This window comes from Equus asinus, chromosome 23 (assembly GCF_041296235.1).
Source record: "Equus asinus isolate D_3611 breed Donkey chromosome 23, EquAss-T2T_v2, whole genome shotgun sequence".
NCBI classification, from domain to species: domain Eukaryota; kingdom Metazoa; phylum Chordata; class Mammalia; order Perissodactyla; family Equidae; genus Equus; species Equus asinus.
Genome location: NC_091812.1, coordinates 50,310,178 through 50,326,157, shown reverse-complemented (window position 1 = coordinate 50,326,157; position 15,980 = coordinate 50,310,178). Strand labels below are relative to the sequence as shown.

Sequence of the window (15,980 nt, the reverse complement as noted above, 5' to 3'; positions counted from 1 at the left end):
GTATGAGACAGCTGGTATATGCCTTTTACTCCTTGTTACTTTATTGTTTTTTCCTTTCCTCCACGACATTGCCTAGAATATGTGTGTAATGGCTGGAAATCTGTTAGCCACTGTGGATCACAAGGTGTCCTTGAGAATGGGAGTCATAGGGTAGGATGCTTTAGGAGAAAAACAGAATGAGCCTGGGTCCTTTGGATCACACTTGCCATGAAACTTCTCTCTCTGGAGAACTACTTTTACATAGGAGAGGAACAAATGTCTATGTTTACGCCACTATTTGGGGAGGTTTTAGTCACATACAGTGGACTTGATACTAAATGACATATCCTTTTAGCCATATTCCCATCAGTGTCATACAATTTGAGTCGCCAAGAAGGTAGAGTACTCGAAAAGCTAAGGCCAATTTCTTCTGCTCTTTATGAGAACTATACCAAATTGAAGTTCATCACAGAACACCATAGTTTTCAGCAACTTATTTAACTTAGCTTTCTACATATATTCTCTGTAACCTCACTCATTCATGATTTGGGGTATATGTAAGACATGAAGATCAGTAGTCCCCATAGAAACTTGGAACACTGAACAAAAATGGTCACTGGTCATACTTTTCAAACCAATCTACTAAATTGTACTTTCAAACTGAAGACAAGCAGCTATCTGAACATACATACATCCACACTTCAATTCGCTAAAGGACAATGGAGTATGCGAAGCAACCACTCTATGTAGGAATCCAATCACAAACTAAAATAAGGTCCACCTGAAGTTTTGTGTGTTCAGCAGCTCCTTTCAACTTGCTTCATTCAGTAAATCAAGTGCTATTTCTGAAGACTTTCCTATTAAAAGGATAGGTCTCCTAAAATGATACTTATAATCTAAGTATTCTGCCAGTACTCTGGTGAGCTTACCTCAAAACAAAACATTTTGACAGTGAGAATTAAAACGTCAACATTCTAAACACCTGGAGAGCAAGGACTGTTAAACTCATCTCTAAATACCCTGGTACCACCTAGACTGGTGTGTTGGACATAGTGGGTGTTCAGCAAATGGTCGCTGAGATGAACCAGTATTTAAATGTGCATCACTTTAATCATTTAAGTAATAGATCAGTTTTGTGACTTTGGGAAAGTTACTTTTCTTTTCCATTTCTTCATTTGTCAGGAGGGGATGTCACCCTTTTCCTAGGATTAATGAGATCTGGATGAAAGTGCTTTGGCAGCACCTGGTACAGAAGTGGGAGACAATAAATGATAGTTGCTATTCTCATTACTGTTCTTGATATTGTCATTGTTATCATTATGTTATCATTATTATTACTCTAAGATCCTATTCTGTGTGTTGGGAAAACAAAATAGCATTAAACATAGTCCTTGCTTAAAAGATATCCAGGGAAGATGGTCTTTACGTATGAAATGAAGATGCCAAGTAGGAGAGATGCTACAACAGATGGACAACATTCTTGGAACAAGATCCTGGAATTAATTCCTCGTATGAATTGTTTGACTGCCTTGTGCCCCACTGCAGCTGCAGGAAAGCCCTTAATTGCTTTTCCCCCTCCTCTCCTTTCAGTCCCTCCACCATGTTCTACCTCTGAGATCTCACCATTCCTGCTTCTTTTCCCAGACTTGTACTAATATTCCCTTCTTGGCAAATCATCCCTGCAGACTTAGAGGCTGGTAATGGACTGCCCTGAGGCCTGGACCAAGGACTCTCCATATCTGTATAGGGTCCTCTGGGCAGCCTGAGAAGGCAGGGTGCTAGCTCATTCCATGAGCAAAGACAATGAGTGCTACAAGAGTTCAGAGAGACAAGCCCACTGGAGAACAAGCCTGATGACCAGCCTGAGGGCTAACTTTCTGGAGCAGGGGAGAATTGGGTTTGGTTAATAAAGGAAGGTCTGGAGAAGAGGGAAGGAAGACATTCCAGGCAGAAGATGCCCCGTGAGAAAAGCACTGAGTTGATAATTTCATATGGGAACAGAGCTCAGAGCACTGAGTTGATAATTTCATATGGGAACAGAGCGTGGTCTCAGCAAGTTGGCTGAAGAAGGTCTAAATGGATGTTGTCAGAGACGAGGTTAGAGTCAAGTAGGGGCCAGACTAAGGGGTTTGACATTAAACTGTGTTTGAGGAACGTCATTTTCTAGAAACACATAATTGGCTTTGATATACAGTTACTCATCGTGTGAAGGGCCAAGTAGAGCTTTAGGAATATCAGTTGGCAAATGTACAAGTGGTGGTCTAGTGGTTGAGATTTGGTGCTCACACTGCCATGGCCTGAGTTCGTTTCCCAATCAGGGAGCCACATCAACAGTCTGTTGGTTGTCAGGCTGTGGTGGGTACATGTTGCTGTGATGCTGAAAGCTATGCCAGTGGTATTTTAAATACCAGGGGGGTCACCCCTGGTGGACAGGCTTCAGTGGAGCTTCCAGACTAAGACAGACTAGGAGGAGGGACCTGGCCACCCACTTCTGAAAAATTGGCCATGAAAACCCTATGAATAGCAGCAGAGCATTGTCTGATACAGCGCTGGAAGATGAGAGGATGGTCCAAAAAGATTGGGCAGGGTTCTGCTTTGCTGTCCACAGGGTTGCTAGGAGTCAGAATTGACTTGACAGCACCAACAACGGAAGAGTGGATGGGAAAACAATGGGTGTTTGTGGAGAATTGGGAAGGAAGGTGAGTCTACTATAGGTAGAAAGACCTGATTCCAGAAACACATAGTTGGTTTTGACATAAAAATTAACTTGAGCGGAAATCAAAAAAGATCATCAAATAGCAACTGTAAGGAATTTGATGTTTCCATTAAATATCTAGTTTGAAACACTGTATTCTAGGGCTGCAAGACCATCTAGAACATGTTTATTTTAAGTCAGGAAAACAAAGTTCAGAAACTTATATGACTTTCCTGAAGTCTCACAGCCCATTGGAAATGAAGACTTAACCTGACAACACGACCCCTCCTCAGCTGTCAGGCTCTGCAAAGGACACCTTCACATCAAATCTCACATTTCAGTTTTGGTAAAACAATTTAGTTGTAGATGATTTTCTCTTAGCAAAAGTTACATATGTATATTTAAGCAATATAGACCTTTATTCTTTTTTTTAGTATTCATTTTCCTCTTTGTCAACATCAAGTTGAAATCAGAGTTAGTAAGATAACACAAAGGAAAACTACAATGTGCTCCTTTTCAAAACTCTCTCTTGAGTAATAATGCTATTATTTTTTAAATTGAACAAAAATATGACATTATTCTTTTTACTTAAAGGTTACTATTAACAAAGGTAAAATGGCATACAGAATTTTAAAATCGACATTTAGAGAGTATATCAAGTCAATAACATCATGCTAATACACTCAGCCCATGCTAATACACTCAGCCCTTGTTATCCACAGGTTTCCTATCCGGGGTTCAAACAAACTCATTTGATCCTCGATTGTTTGAATCCACGGATGTGAAACCCACAGATATGGAGGGTCAAATGTATTCACTGTAGTACCCCATTTTATATAAGGGACTTGAGCATCCTCAGATTTTGGCATCCACGGAGTTCCCAGAACCAATTCCCCGCTGATACCAAGGTACTACTGTAAATAACATCCTTTTACTTATGTTTTGCTTCAACTGGCCAACTCAATTATTATCAAAGGCCTAAATTTCTGCCTACTCTAAAAAAATCAGGTCGATCCATATTAGAAGATTAAAAAATAAGAGGATACGCTGCTTCAAAGGGACATTTTGCCCCTGCCCACAACGTGCAATATACTCTCATATTTTCTTAAATTCAGGTGACAGAATCCGGACTCTCAGTCACATGACTCCATCAGGCTATCCTCTGACCTCTCAGCCTCTACTCACCACCTCTCTCTGCAGACGTTTGGTGCCAAATGACTTTGTCCAGCCTCTAGAGTTGTCGGCAACCACTCGTCTCTAGCTGCCTTCAACTAGATGGACAGCGCCTCCACACACAACCAAGTCATAAATGGCCTATTAAAGATAGGCATTTAAACTCATCCCAGAGACTGATAGTTCCAGCCCTGCCTTATAAACAACTAAGGAACGCCTTTGAAAGTTGTGTCTTTCCATGAGATGAATTAGCTCTTTATATTAAGAACATTTAGTACAAGGAAGCAATAAATTATTCTTTGGTGCTCCAAGTGATTTTCTAAGGTGTAATTTAAATCTCAGTCTCTAGAGTTAGTCTATGCTTATTAGGAAAGTTCCAGAGTTAAGCAGCAAATAGTCATCTCCTCACATTTATAACTTTTACTAAAGATATTTGACATTCATTTCAAAGTATGCTGGTTTACTTTAGGATTAACTATAAGTGGAGACTATCTCAGGAATTTAAATACTAACTTAAAGGAACAAAGTTGGAGTTCATGCCTAGGAAGAATTTGTTTAATATTGAAATTTTACCATTACTGACAAAGTTCTCTCTGGGAAGGACTCATGACGTAAAACCTGAAAATGTGCTCAAAAAGAGTTCTAAAATACACAGGTGTTATTTACAGATTTCTAACTGATGTTAAGTTTTTTTTAACAGAATTATATTTTTATTTCAGAGGTTGTTTGATCTTAAAAATCTGCTTGCATGAGCATTGGGATTTTTAATGCTTCACATTTTATTACTTCCAGTGTCTTTTAGATAATTAATCTTAATATCTTTTTGTTGTTTGGAGTAAATGACAGAATCCTAGCAAATGGTGGACATCTCATAAACAACAGATAGGAACTGTATAAGCTGTAAGGAAATTGGAACTTGATAAAGAAAAAACTTTTTTTTTTCCTTAAAGGATAATGGTTTTTTCAGTTAATTCTGAAGGTCAAGTGTAAAAAAAATAGTCCTTCCCCTTAAATCCTGAGATTCATCATCCTGACATTATTTACTAGAGTCGCAGTTCACGAACTAATAGGAGGCCCCATGATCTTGTGTTCTCTTGTCATAGTTTTGACTACTTCTTAATTATATTGTGAGACAAAAATGTGAATAGTGTATATATTAAATCTTGGGCACTGAGCTTTGTCACTTTATGTTGCAATGACTTGCCAGTTCAACCACTGCTAATAAAAACAGCATTTATTTTGTGCTGATTATTTGACAGACATTATCCTGAAGGTTTTATTATGCACCTATTTAAAAATATTTCAATCATAAAAAGTTCGGTGAGTGATAAACTTTTCTGTAACCACTAGCCATTTAAGCACATATTAACATTTTACTGCATTGTTTCTCTAAAAAAATAAAATATTATAGATATGGTTAAAGTGTACTGTGCACACCTCCCCAATTCAGTTCCCTTCTTCGCTTCCTGTCCAGAGTGTAACCAACATTACAAAGCTGGAGCGTATCTTTCCCACCCCTGTTTTTATACATAATCACTTTCTCTAAACAATATCTAATAAAGATTTATGTGACATTAAAATTGATGTAAATGGTGTCATATTATAAAATGGTATAATTTATCCTCAATTCTATTTTTGAGATTTATCTATATTAATGTATGTAGATCTAGTTGTTGATTTTAATTGCTTCTATAGTATTTTATTGTATGAATAAATCACAAGTCTTCATCCATTTACCTTCTGATGGATACTTAAGATTTTCTTTCAATTTGAAGCTATAAGATTCGATACTTCACTGGACGCATGTATAAGTGTTTCTCTAGGATAGATTCCTAAAGTGAAATTGGTGGGATCTGGACATGCATATATTCAACTTTATAGACACTGGCAAGCTGTTCTTTAATTTATAATTTGTATTCCAACAGCAACACAGGAGTTTCTCTCCTTACCTTTCTTCCTCACTGACACTTGACTTTGTTAGTTCTTTTCTTTTTCTTTTTTTTTTTTTTGAGGAAGATTAGCCCAGAGCCAACATCTGCCACCAATCCTCTTTTTGCTGAGGACGATTGACCCTGAGCTAACATCTGTGACCATCTTCCTCTATTTTATATGTTGGATGCCTGCCACAGCATGGCTTCATAAGCAGTGCATAGGTCCAAGCCCAGGATGTGAACTGGTGAACTCTGGGCCACTGAAGTGGAGTGCACGAAGGTAAGCGATATGCCACCGGGCTAGCCCCAAGTTCTTTTCATTTTTTGCCAATCTGAAGGGCATCAAATGCCATAGCTTTGTTACTTTAATTTGTAAACCCTTGATGACTAGTAAAGTTAAACACCTTTAATGAGTATTAGCCACCCATATCTCCTTCTGATGACCCTTTTTTTCCCACTGGGATGTCTGTCTTTTTAAACAATTTCTATGAGCTCTTTATATAGTATAGATATTATTTTTTTGCCAGTTACATACATTGGAAATGTCTCCCAGTTTGTGTCTTGTCTTTCTATTTTGTTCATGGGGTTTTAGACACTAAATGTTTAAAATTTTAGTGTAATTTAAAGCATCTATATTTCACTTTACAGGTGGGGCTCTTTATGTCTTAAGAAAATCCTCCCAACTCTGAGGTCATAAACAAAGTCTTCTGTATTTTCATCTCTAAGTCTTAAAGTCATGCTTTTCACATATAGTTTTGTTGTTGTTGTTTTTCACTAACGAAGATTCACCCCAAACAAATAGCTGCTGCCAATCTTCCCATTTTTGTATGTGAGCTGCTCTTACAGCATGGCCACTGACAGACGAGTGGTGTAGGTCCATGCCCGGGAACCAAAACTGGCCTGCTGAAGTTAACCACTAGGTCACCAGGGCTGGCTCTCAAATATAGGTTTTTAATCCATGTGAACTTTATGTTGATGTAGAATGAACATTTTTTGATTAAGACATCGTTTCCCAATTATTTGTAACACTACCTCTGTCATATGCCTAGTTCTTTTGTGTGTGTGTGTCTATTTATAGGTTTTTTACTCATCTATATTGGTCTATTTTCCTATGTTCTAATGTCATACTGTTTTAATTCTTACAGCTTTGTAATAAATCTTAATATTGGTAGAGCATGGCCTCATCTCTTTTCTCCTTCAAAATTATTCTGCTGGTACTGGATATGTGGATTAATCTGTGGGGAGATTGGCATCCTTATGATATTATGACTTCCCATTCATAAACATCATCTATCTCTTCACGTATTTAAGTCTTTTTTAATCCTTCAGTCAAGACATGTAATTATATAGACAGAAATTTTGAGAAGGGAAATGATGTAGCCCTGGCATAAGGAAATGGAGGCACTGACAGAGAAATCGGACTCACCATAGTACAAAGAAAGCCTGTCGTGTGTGCACACAGTTAAACTCCCAAGGTGTCCTAGAGAATCCTTAGACAACTGAAGTTGTTTTTTCTGATTACCCCGGTAGTCATTCAAAGCAGAAGATTCACTGGTCTCTTCGGTAGCTGCTACCTAATCAGCAATTTACGATTTCAAACAATAAGAAAGGAAAAATACAGTTTGCTGTTGCAAACGATCTGTGATATTTCTTTCTCTCCCTCTTTTCTCTTCTTCTTATTTAAATCCTGTTTTGCGTTTCTTAGGTGAAATCAATTCTTGGTTCCATTAGCTTCATTTGTATGCAAGTAAATAATATGCTGTTAGTAAACTGTCTGAGTTAGTCATTGATACCCTGTTCTAGTTTTGTACCTCTTCAGACCTAAGTTCTTATAGTTTTATTACAATTGTGATTGGTATCTTTCAAAAATTATATTTCCATTTGGTTATTACTGCTGCAAAATGTAGCTATTATCATCTACTGCGGGTTGTTCTGAGGAATTTGTATAAGACCCTCAGTACAGTGCTTGGTGCACACTTGGCCTTCTCCAAGTTCCTCAGTCCTTTCCACAGAAATGTAGAAATGATGTAGAGTATTAGTTTAAGATACCAAAAAGTAATCAGAAAATGTGACGTTATATAAAATATTTACATGCCAAACAAAGTATTTTTGTAAATAGTTCACGAGTGGTAGAGTCATAATGCATTAGATATGCCTTGCAAACACAGGGAAATAAAAACATTTAAAACTCTCACAGGGTGACATATTACATATACTTTGTAGGGTGTTCTGATTTTTTATTTTTGATATCATATTATATAACTTGAAGTAGCAAATGTACTAGAAACCAAATCTAGTCTTCTTTCTCAGCACATATTCCCAAGGAGGAATTTTGATAGCCAATTCAAGTTATACCTGAAGCATGCCACAAAAATCAAAGACTGAATTGGAATGCACTTCTACTTTTAAAACATCTGGCTCCTTGAATATCACTGCACATTTTCCTTTGCATGAACAGTTAATAGAAAATATAGTGATCACTAATCAATAAGGCTTTATGAAGCTATAAGCAGCTTTGAGCATGTGTGCATTTACAATTAAATATTAGTTCCTTCTTCTCTTTATTCCGTAAATGCTTATGCGGAACAAATAGATTAAACTTTTGCTTTGGGAAAAGGTAATCTGTGAAGAGTGTGCTGAATGAATTCAGGTGGGAAGATGCTAATAAGATAGCCACAAGGTGAGCCATTCTTCAGTAACCTCAGTGCTCTGGACACATTGCTACTTCCTTGTATTTATGTCCATTAAATATTCTAAAATAGTAGCCAGCTTAGAAGTATAATTAAGCAAATTAAGTTATTATCTTCAGATGTTAGCAGTTAAATTCTAACGTTTCCTTTCCCTTGGCAGCGTTGTGGAGGTTGGTGAACACCTTGAGAACATATGGAAATAGTTATTTTCCACTTTACATAAGTGCCTACGTGTTGGTTGAACTAATTTTTCAGTTCATAGAAACTACAATTGTCTCCACCTCTTTCCTCAAAACAGAGGGAGACAAAAAAATTCACTTTAAAGCAGAACCATTTTTAATAAATTGAATTTTTTGTTTAGTTGAGCTTCAGACGGTTAATGACTTGACCTAAAAAACAAACTCTACCTTTTCACACACAGTCATTAACAATAGGCATTTCTGAGGATCCTCTCTTGAAAGCTCACTTCTATTCCACAAACGACACCTCTATTTTACCAGTTATTAAAAGGAACACTATCCCCAAGTGGAATAAATATTTAAATAACTTTTCTTTTCTACCAAGGTACAACAGTGGCTTAAATAACTCCTTTGTGAACCACAAAGCTACAGGCAATTGAGGTTTGCACTAATTACATACTGAAGAGAATCTCATTCTGTAATGAATTTCATGTTAATTATTACCCTGATTTTGTATCCAGCTGACAACCAAAACCAACGTGATCAACTATTCCAATAATGAATAACAGCTTTTGACAAACATCCTATTTCTGCAAACAATGCGAACCATACACAGGCAGAGTTTCACACAATGATTGGAAGTTCAGTTGCCTGCTGTGGATTCTAGACCAATGGCTCACTTAGATAGCTTTTCAAAGTGTGGTGAATGGAATTAGCCCTCCGAGAGGAAGCTAACTAGAAAGTTTTTCTAATGTATTGTAAAAGCCAATTGGTGCCAAAAGGCCCCAGTTGAGGAATTGAGGAAATGTCACTTAGAGGTTAAAAATGACCAAAATAAATTAAGCTTTTAGGTGAAAGAGTACCACAAATAAGATAAATCCGACTGTTTCTGGTTTTCAAAATTTATTTGAAAGGATAAAGAAAGAGTATGAGAGAAGCAAAATTAAAAGCCTAAAAAGTGGATAGCAATAATTTTACCCAGGAGTGTGACAAGATGTTTCCTATAGTTAATGCTACTTCTGTCCAAAATGTTATACCTATTGGGGGATAAATTTGTTACTTCCACAACTATAAATTTCTAGTAGGCAAACATTCCCGAATTCACATTCTTTATTATAAACTGGCTTGAAAGGACATCATGGAAGATAATCTCAAGTATTCTTTCATCACCTCATTAAAAACTGAAGTCTTTCATACCATTTTAACAATAACACTTTACATTTAGAAGGATTTTCACATTTATAAAGCCCTTTTCATGCATAATCTGTGATGGAATCTCACAGTGTTTTCATTATAAAATGCTAAGAACAGGGCAATAGAGAATAGTCTGCTGGGTTTTCTTCATCAAAAAACTTAAAACAATTGAGTATTTATCATATTCAAGCACAGGACTAGGCACTAGTGTAACCAACAGCCTACTAGGACCAGTTCAACTGACCCCTTATCAACAGAGTAATTAAGAGTTGTCTTTCAGGAACTGAGAGCCCTCCCTCGTCCGGTTCAGGCAGTTGAGACCACCAACCCATCAATTGGGCCTCCTTAAATACCCAATAAGAGACCCTTTTGACATCAAAGGGCTGAAAACTCTACCCTTAGATCATACCAACACCACCATTTTGTGAACACACATCCTATGAAGAGCCCTGAAGCTTGACTATGCTTGCACAGATCATCAATTACTTCACTCCTCCCTACCTCCAGTCATCCATCTCCACACTTCAGACCGCTCTGCCCTTCATCCCATAAAGTGTACCCCAAGCCCTGGATTGGAGAGACAGATCTGAGAGCATATGCCTCCTGCCTCCTTGCAGATCGATCTCACAAATAAAGCTATTTTTCTTTTCCCAAAGACTGATGCTGTAATAATTAGCTCTTTCTGCACACCGGGTGGCAAGCCCTTGCTTGGTAACACTAGGGAGGTGAGAATCAACATGGATCCCAACCACAAGGATCGGAGCTACTAATCCAGTAGGGGAGGTGAAACATGTGCAGAAATGTCTGGAATATGAGGGAGAACTTACTTGCCAGCAGATAGAATTGTACAGACAGATTACACTGCTCAATTACTTTTCCTCTCTCACCCACCTGCCTTTGTCAAGTGGTTTTTGTGATCTATACCGAGAAGCTTTCTTGTTGATGATTCTCCCATTCTGTTGAAGATCCTCCTCCTAATATAGTAGAAACACACATATAAGGGGCACAAAAGGAATTTCCACTTTTCTGGCTATTAATCCAAGTAACAGGTCATGTTTGAACTCTTCCCTTTAGAGAAACACAGAGATTATGGCGATTCATCTTTTAAAGTCTATTTAGAAAATAAAGTTACACTTTAAAAGTTTTATATCCTGTGAGTCAAATGAAGTCCTTAGATAGAGAGACACAGAAATTGTTAGAATTTTATAAACTTATTAGGAAGCTGAATTAGCTTCTGGTATTTAGGAAACTTTGATATTTTCTTTCCCTCACATTTCCTTGTACAACCCCAGTTTTGTCTGTGTTGGTAGGTAATTCCTCTTTCAGGTTAAACGCTTCCGCTCACTCAATTACTTTTGATCTCAGTAGGTTTGATGAAATTCAGAAGCGTGTACAGTTTTCATTATGATGTAAATCAATGTAATGCTATGTAATAACAAGGTTCATGACACCCATCAATTCTTGCCAAGTAAAAAAAATTGTTTTTAGGGGCACTGGTATGACAATTCCATTATGTTCATAATTAGTTCATATTATTCAATTTCCTTTATGGTATAAATTATGTAATAATTAGACTTGCTTATGAAGTTTGCATAGAGTATCCACATAGCACCACTTTCCAGGACTTTGCATAATCCAAATCCAAAACGAGCTAACATATTTCAAATTTTGCATAACATCCAATGAGACAAAATTAAAATATAATTACAGGATACTGTTCACAGGAAGGAGTAGTAAAACTTAGGTGGCAATGTGTTTATACCATAGTAGGTCACAAAAAAGCCTTGAGCAAATAATATAAGTTTAAAAGGCAGGCTCTGTTTACTGAGAAAAAAAATATATGAACCATATGAAAATTAATTATAGTACCCTTGGGAAACTTCCCCACAATTCGTGCCCATGCTGGGGCACACGCTCTGAGAATAATGTGAATGTCCATCATAGAGAAGATGGAAATGACAAGAACAGTAGGAGGCAGCCTGTGAGTGGCTACTGAGAGGGCTAATTTACTCAGTGTCTGATTTATGAGATAAATAGGGAAGAAACACCCTCTTGAGAGAGGGCTTTAAGGAGGCAGGTAGAGGAAGTAGAAATAAAGTCACTTGTGTGTTTGCTTTGGAGGTGTTCTAAGGCATTACTTTCCGTGGTCCTACCATTTTATGATTGGACAAGAAATCCACTGGCTTGTGCATACAGCATTCGCTAATGCCAATGTGAGGACTTCTGAGCACCAGTCATCACCAGGAAGAGCCACATTTAGAACTTTCAGAAGTCACCAATCCAGTTCTCACAATAAAGTACAAATTACAAATCACCGTTTCATTTGCCGGTAGAGAGGGACCTGCATCTTTGACATCTCCAGTCAACGATACTGCTTGTTTTCATTGGAAAGCTCATTTTCTAGACTTTTTTATTTCAAAACTACCACCAGAGAAACAAACTTTCATAAAATAAATATGACTAATACTTTGAAGTAAAAATATCCACTAAGAAACCAGGATTGGAAGACAGCGGAATTTCCATTGACCCATAAAACCATTTCGGCTTTACATATAAATCTCCTTTTTTCTTCACTCATTTAAATTATTACCATTTCATGTTCAGACTCACTGGCAAAACATTAGTTATTTTAATGTGAATCCTCCACACTCCGGCCCAAACAAACTTTAACGCTCCAGTGAAATGTTTGAAGCTTGCCAGACACAGAAAAAGTTAGAAAGTTGCCCCACACAGTCTGTCCACTGCCCCATCACTTCACTCCTCTCTCCTTCTCACAGATATGAGAAAATACCACCCAAATCTCTTCAGACTTTCTAAAACCAACCATCACAAGTCAGAATTAGCAACTGAACTTCTGTGTTTCTAAGAATAAATAGAAGAGACACTGTACCGAGTCTTCAGTTTTGTGACTATTCAAGAAGTCAGACAGGAAATCTTCATGAAGGCTCTCTCTTCGAATCAGCGTAAATTCCCTCAGGAAAACAGCCCCTTGGCTTTGGTCTCCACATACCTAGAGAGATAAGATAGCTGAATTAAGCCTTCAGACAGAGCCTGGGGGAAGGGGGCACTGAGGAATTAATGTCTAGGAGTTGTAGAAACCTCTTGGATTCATTTCAAGTCTGATTAGAGCAATCAAAAACAATGCACACAAATACATATTAATGTGAGAGCCACTGGAAGATTCTGGCATTGTGGCTCCTTGGATGGATGTCAGGAAAATCCCCCGCTAAGTTTGTGCCTCTTAATTGACTGGTGTATGATGGCAATATTCAGTGATTCTAAGTCATCTTTGTGGCCTGACCCAGCGTGGTCAGGCTCCTAGATTCATTCCATTGGGCTGCCCATACGTATTTGCCACGTAGGGATCTTGGGCCCCAGTGATCTATCCCTAGTCCCATACATCTGAGCACCTAGGTGGATCCTGATGTCCCATTAACATCCACCAGATCAGAGGGGCTGGCCTGAGCCCAGGACTAACTCCCCGAGTTCTTCAAGTGCTTTAGGACCAGGTGCACTTTGGACTCTCTGGAGGGAGATATTGGCGAACTTTTATCTAGAGCTTATCACATACCAGTTTCTTGCACCAGTCTCAGGAGGTATCAGTTATTAGCCACACTTTACACTTAGGAAATGTAGGTACAAAGAGTTTGAGGAGTTTGCCAAGTTAGTAAGTGTTGAAATCAGCACTTAATACAGATTTGACTCTAAAACCTTCTTCTTTTCATTACATCATTTTGCTACTGAGCTACTCAAACCTCCTCTGGCGAAGGACAAATTGTTATGTAACTCCTATAAATTCAAGGAATAATCAGTTCACTAAGGCCTCCCACTACCTCTCTGAGCCTCGATTTACCCATCATAAAACAGGAAAGATATCAGCATTATTGGATTGCTGAGAAAATAGGAGATAAGATACACAAAGCACTTAATGCAGTGACTTGCATATAGCAAGTCATCAACAAATAACAGCCATTATTATCATCAAAAGCACATTCTGCTCAAGGAACAAGCAAAAGTCTAAGCTTTAAACATTCATGAAATCTTTGACCATATTTATAACATCTGCAATGGCTATTATAAATGAGTGTTATATTATCTCCATAGTGTTTTAACTTTTTGTTTTATACATACTAAATTTTATACCTTTTTTATGGTATTGATAATACCAGTAAGGAATATGTTGTATGTTCATCATATTAATTTAGACCTTCTTGAATGTCTGTAATAGTTCATAATAAATTAAAATCATTTTAAAACCCAACTCTTTTGGAAAGGAGTATAATTGTCTATAATTTATATGCAAATAGCCTCTATTGTTAGATAGTATAACCCATATCATTGTGGTAGACAGAATCTTGGGCTCCTTCACTCCCTAGTGTCATATCTGTGAATATATTGTTTAACACGGCAAAAGAGACTTTGCAGATGTAATTAAGGTTACTTATTAGTCGACTTCAAAATAAGATTATCACCTTGAATTATTCGGGTGGGCTGTATGTAATCATATGAGGCCTTAAAAACAGTTTTCTCTGGGCTGAGGGCAGAAGAGGAAGTCAGAGAGATTCAAAGTGTGATAAGGACTTGACCTGTCACGGGCAGCTTGAAGATGGAGGGGGACCCGTGGGAAGCGTGAGAGGGAAATGAGTTCTGCCAACAATGAGTGAGTTTGGAAGAGGACCTGAGCCCTAAATGAGAACTACATCTTAGGCCAATACCTTGATTTTAGCCCAGTGAGACTCAGCAAGAATCCAGCCATGCCTTGCTGGACTTCTGACCTACAGAAATTGTGAAGTAATACTTTCGTTTTATTTTAAGCCATTAAATCTGTGGTAATTTATTATGGCAGCAACAGAAAATTGATATAATCATCAAGTTATCTTGTTTCTTCTACATTAAGTTTCGTAAGAATTAACCAGTACTAAATAAGTAGAGGTAGAATTTGCAAAATTAATTCTTGGAAATGTATCCTTCTAGCTAAGCTAACTTATTCCTATTACATTTAAAGTTAATTTTCTCCTAGTTCCTTTCCCATCAGGGTCAATCATTCCTTGAGTCTATAGTTAAATACACTTCAAAACCTGTCTTGACCGTGTAACTTCCCTGCTCAGAAGCACTCAGGGATTCCCCACTTCCTACTGGGTCCATTACAAATTCATGGGCTTGGTCTTCAGGATCACCCACAGCTCTTCAAGTTCTAGATAAGGAATAGCTGTAGTTGTGCAGCTCTCTTTCTGAAAATGATCAAGACCCAAATTTATAGTGACCTAGAATTGGTGCATTTTAACTTTTTTTTCAAAAGGACTAATGTATGCTGATCACTACTGAATCTTATACATTATGAATCATTTCTCTGTAGGGGAGGAAGACGTTTCCTCTACCATCTCTGGGTTCCTCTGGCTGGAGAACGAATTGAATTCACATGAGACAGAATAGCAGGAGAAAATTAAACAAAACATGTATACATGGGAGAGGTCAGGCAAGCTGAGCAACTCGTCAAAATGGCTGAAGCCCCCACCTTAAATATCTAAAGACAAAGGAAGATGTTGGGGGTGAGGGGAGTCAGTTACAAGAGGTTACCAGAAACAGGAATAAGATTATTATGCAGATTTAAGTCTTTGTCTTCCCCATTGATTAAGAGTTTCTAGAAATAAGGTCATTTCCCCTTCTTCCTGGTAGAGAGGGAGATATCTTTACAGATGGAGAGTTCCTTTACAATGTAAATGTCTCTTACAAGGGTAAGTAAATTCTACTTTTCAGTTGCTTTCCTGTCTGCAAAGGAACCAGCCTCAAATAATCATCATGCCAAAGAGACATATCTTGGGGTGGCCAATTCCAGGCCCCCACATCTCCAAACCTTCTAGGCTATTTTGAATTTTAACTCGATTATTCAAGATGGTGGCTGCTTTTAGTCATTCAATGCTAGAATTCTTGAAAACTAAAGTCTGAAGAGAAGACTAAGAAACTTAGGTGCATTGTCTTTGTGAGAATTTTTATGCCTGTGGAAAATACGTTTCTTTTGTTAAACTGATTAAAGAAAGACAAAAATGACTCAAATATCCTCCAAAAGAGATAGTGAGATGTCAAATATAAAGACTGAATACTCACTAATCCTGCAAAAATGAAGGATATTCAGCTGTCA

At 37.7% G+C, this 15,980-nt stretch overlaps 1 protein-coding gene across 2 annotated transcripts in view; it reads right to left on the bottom strand.

The window, feature by feature from the left end:
• The window catches only part of ADAMTSL1 (ADAMTS like 1), an 852,153-nt gene that overhangs the window by 610,636 nt on the left and 225,537 nt on the right, over positions 1 to 15,980 (bottom strand). For both annotated transcript variants that reach the window (XM_070495595.1, XM_070495594.1), the window contains exon 2: positions 12,732 to 12,851. In XM_070495595.1, coding sequence (XP_070351696.1) covers positions 12,732 to 12,851 — 120 coding nt within the window. The remainder of the gene's footprint in view (positions 1 to 12,731; positions 12,852 to 15,980) is intronic.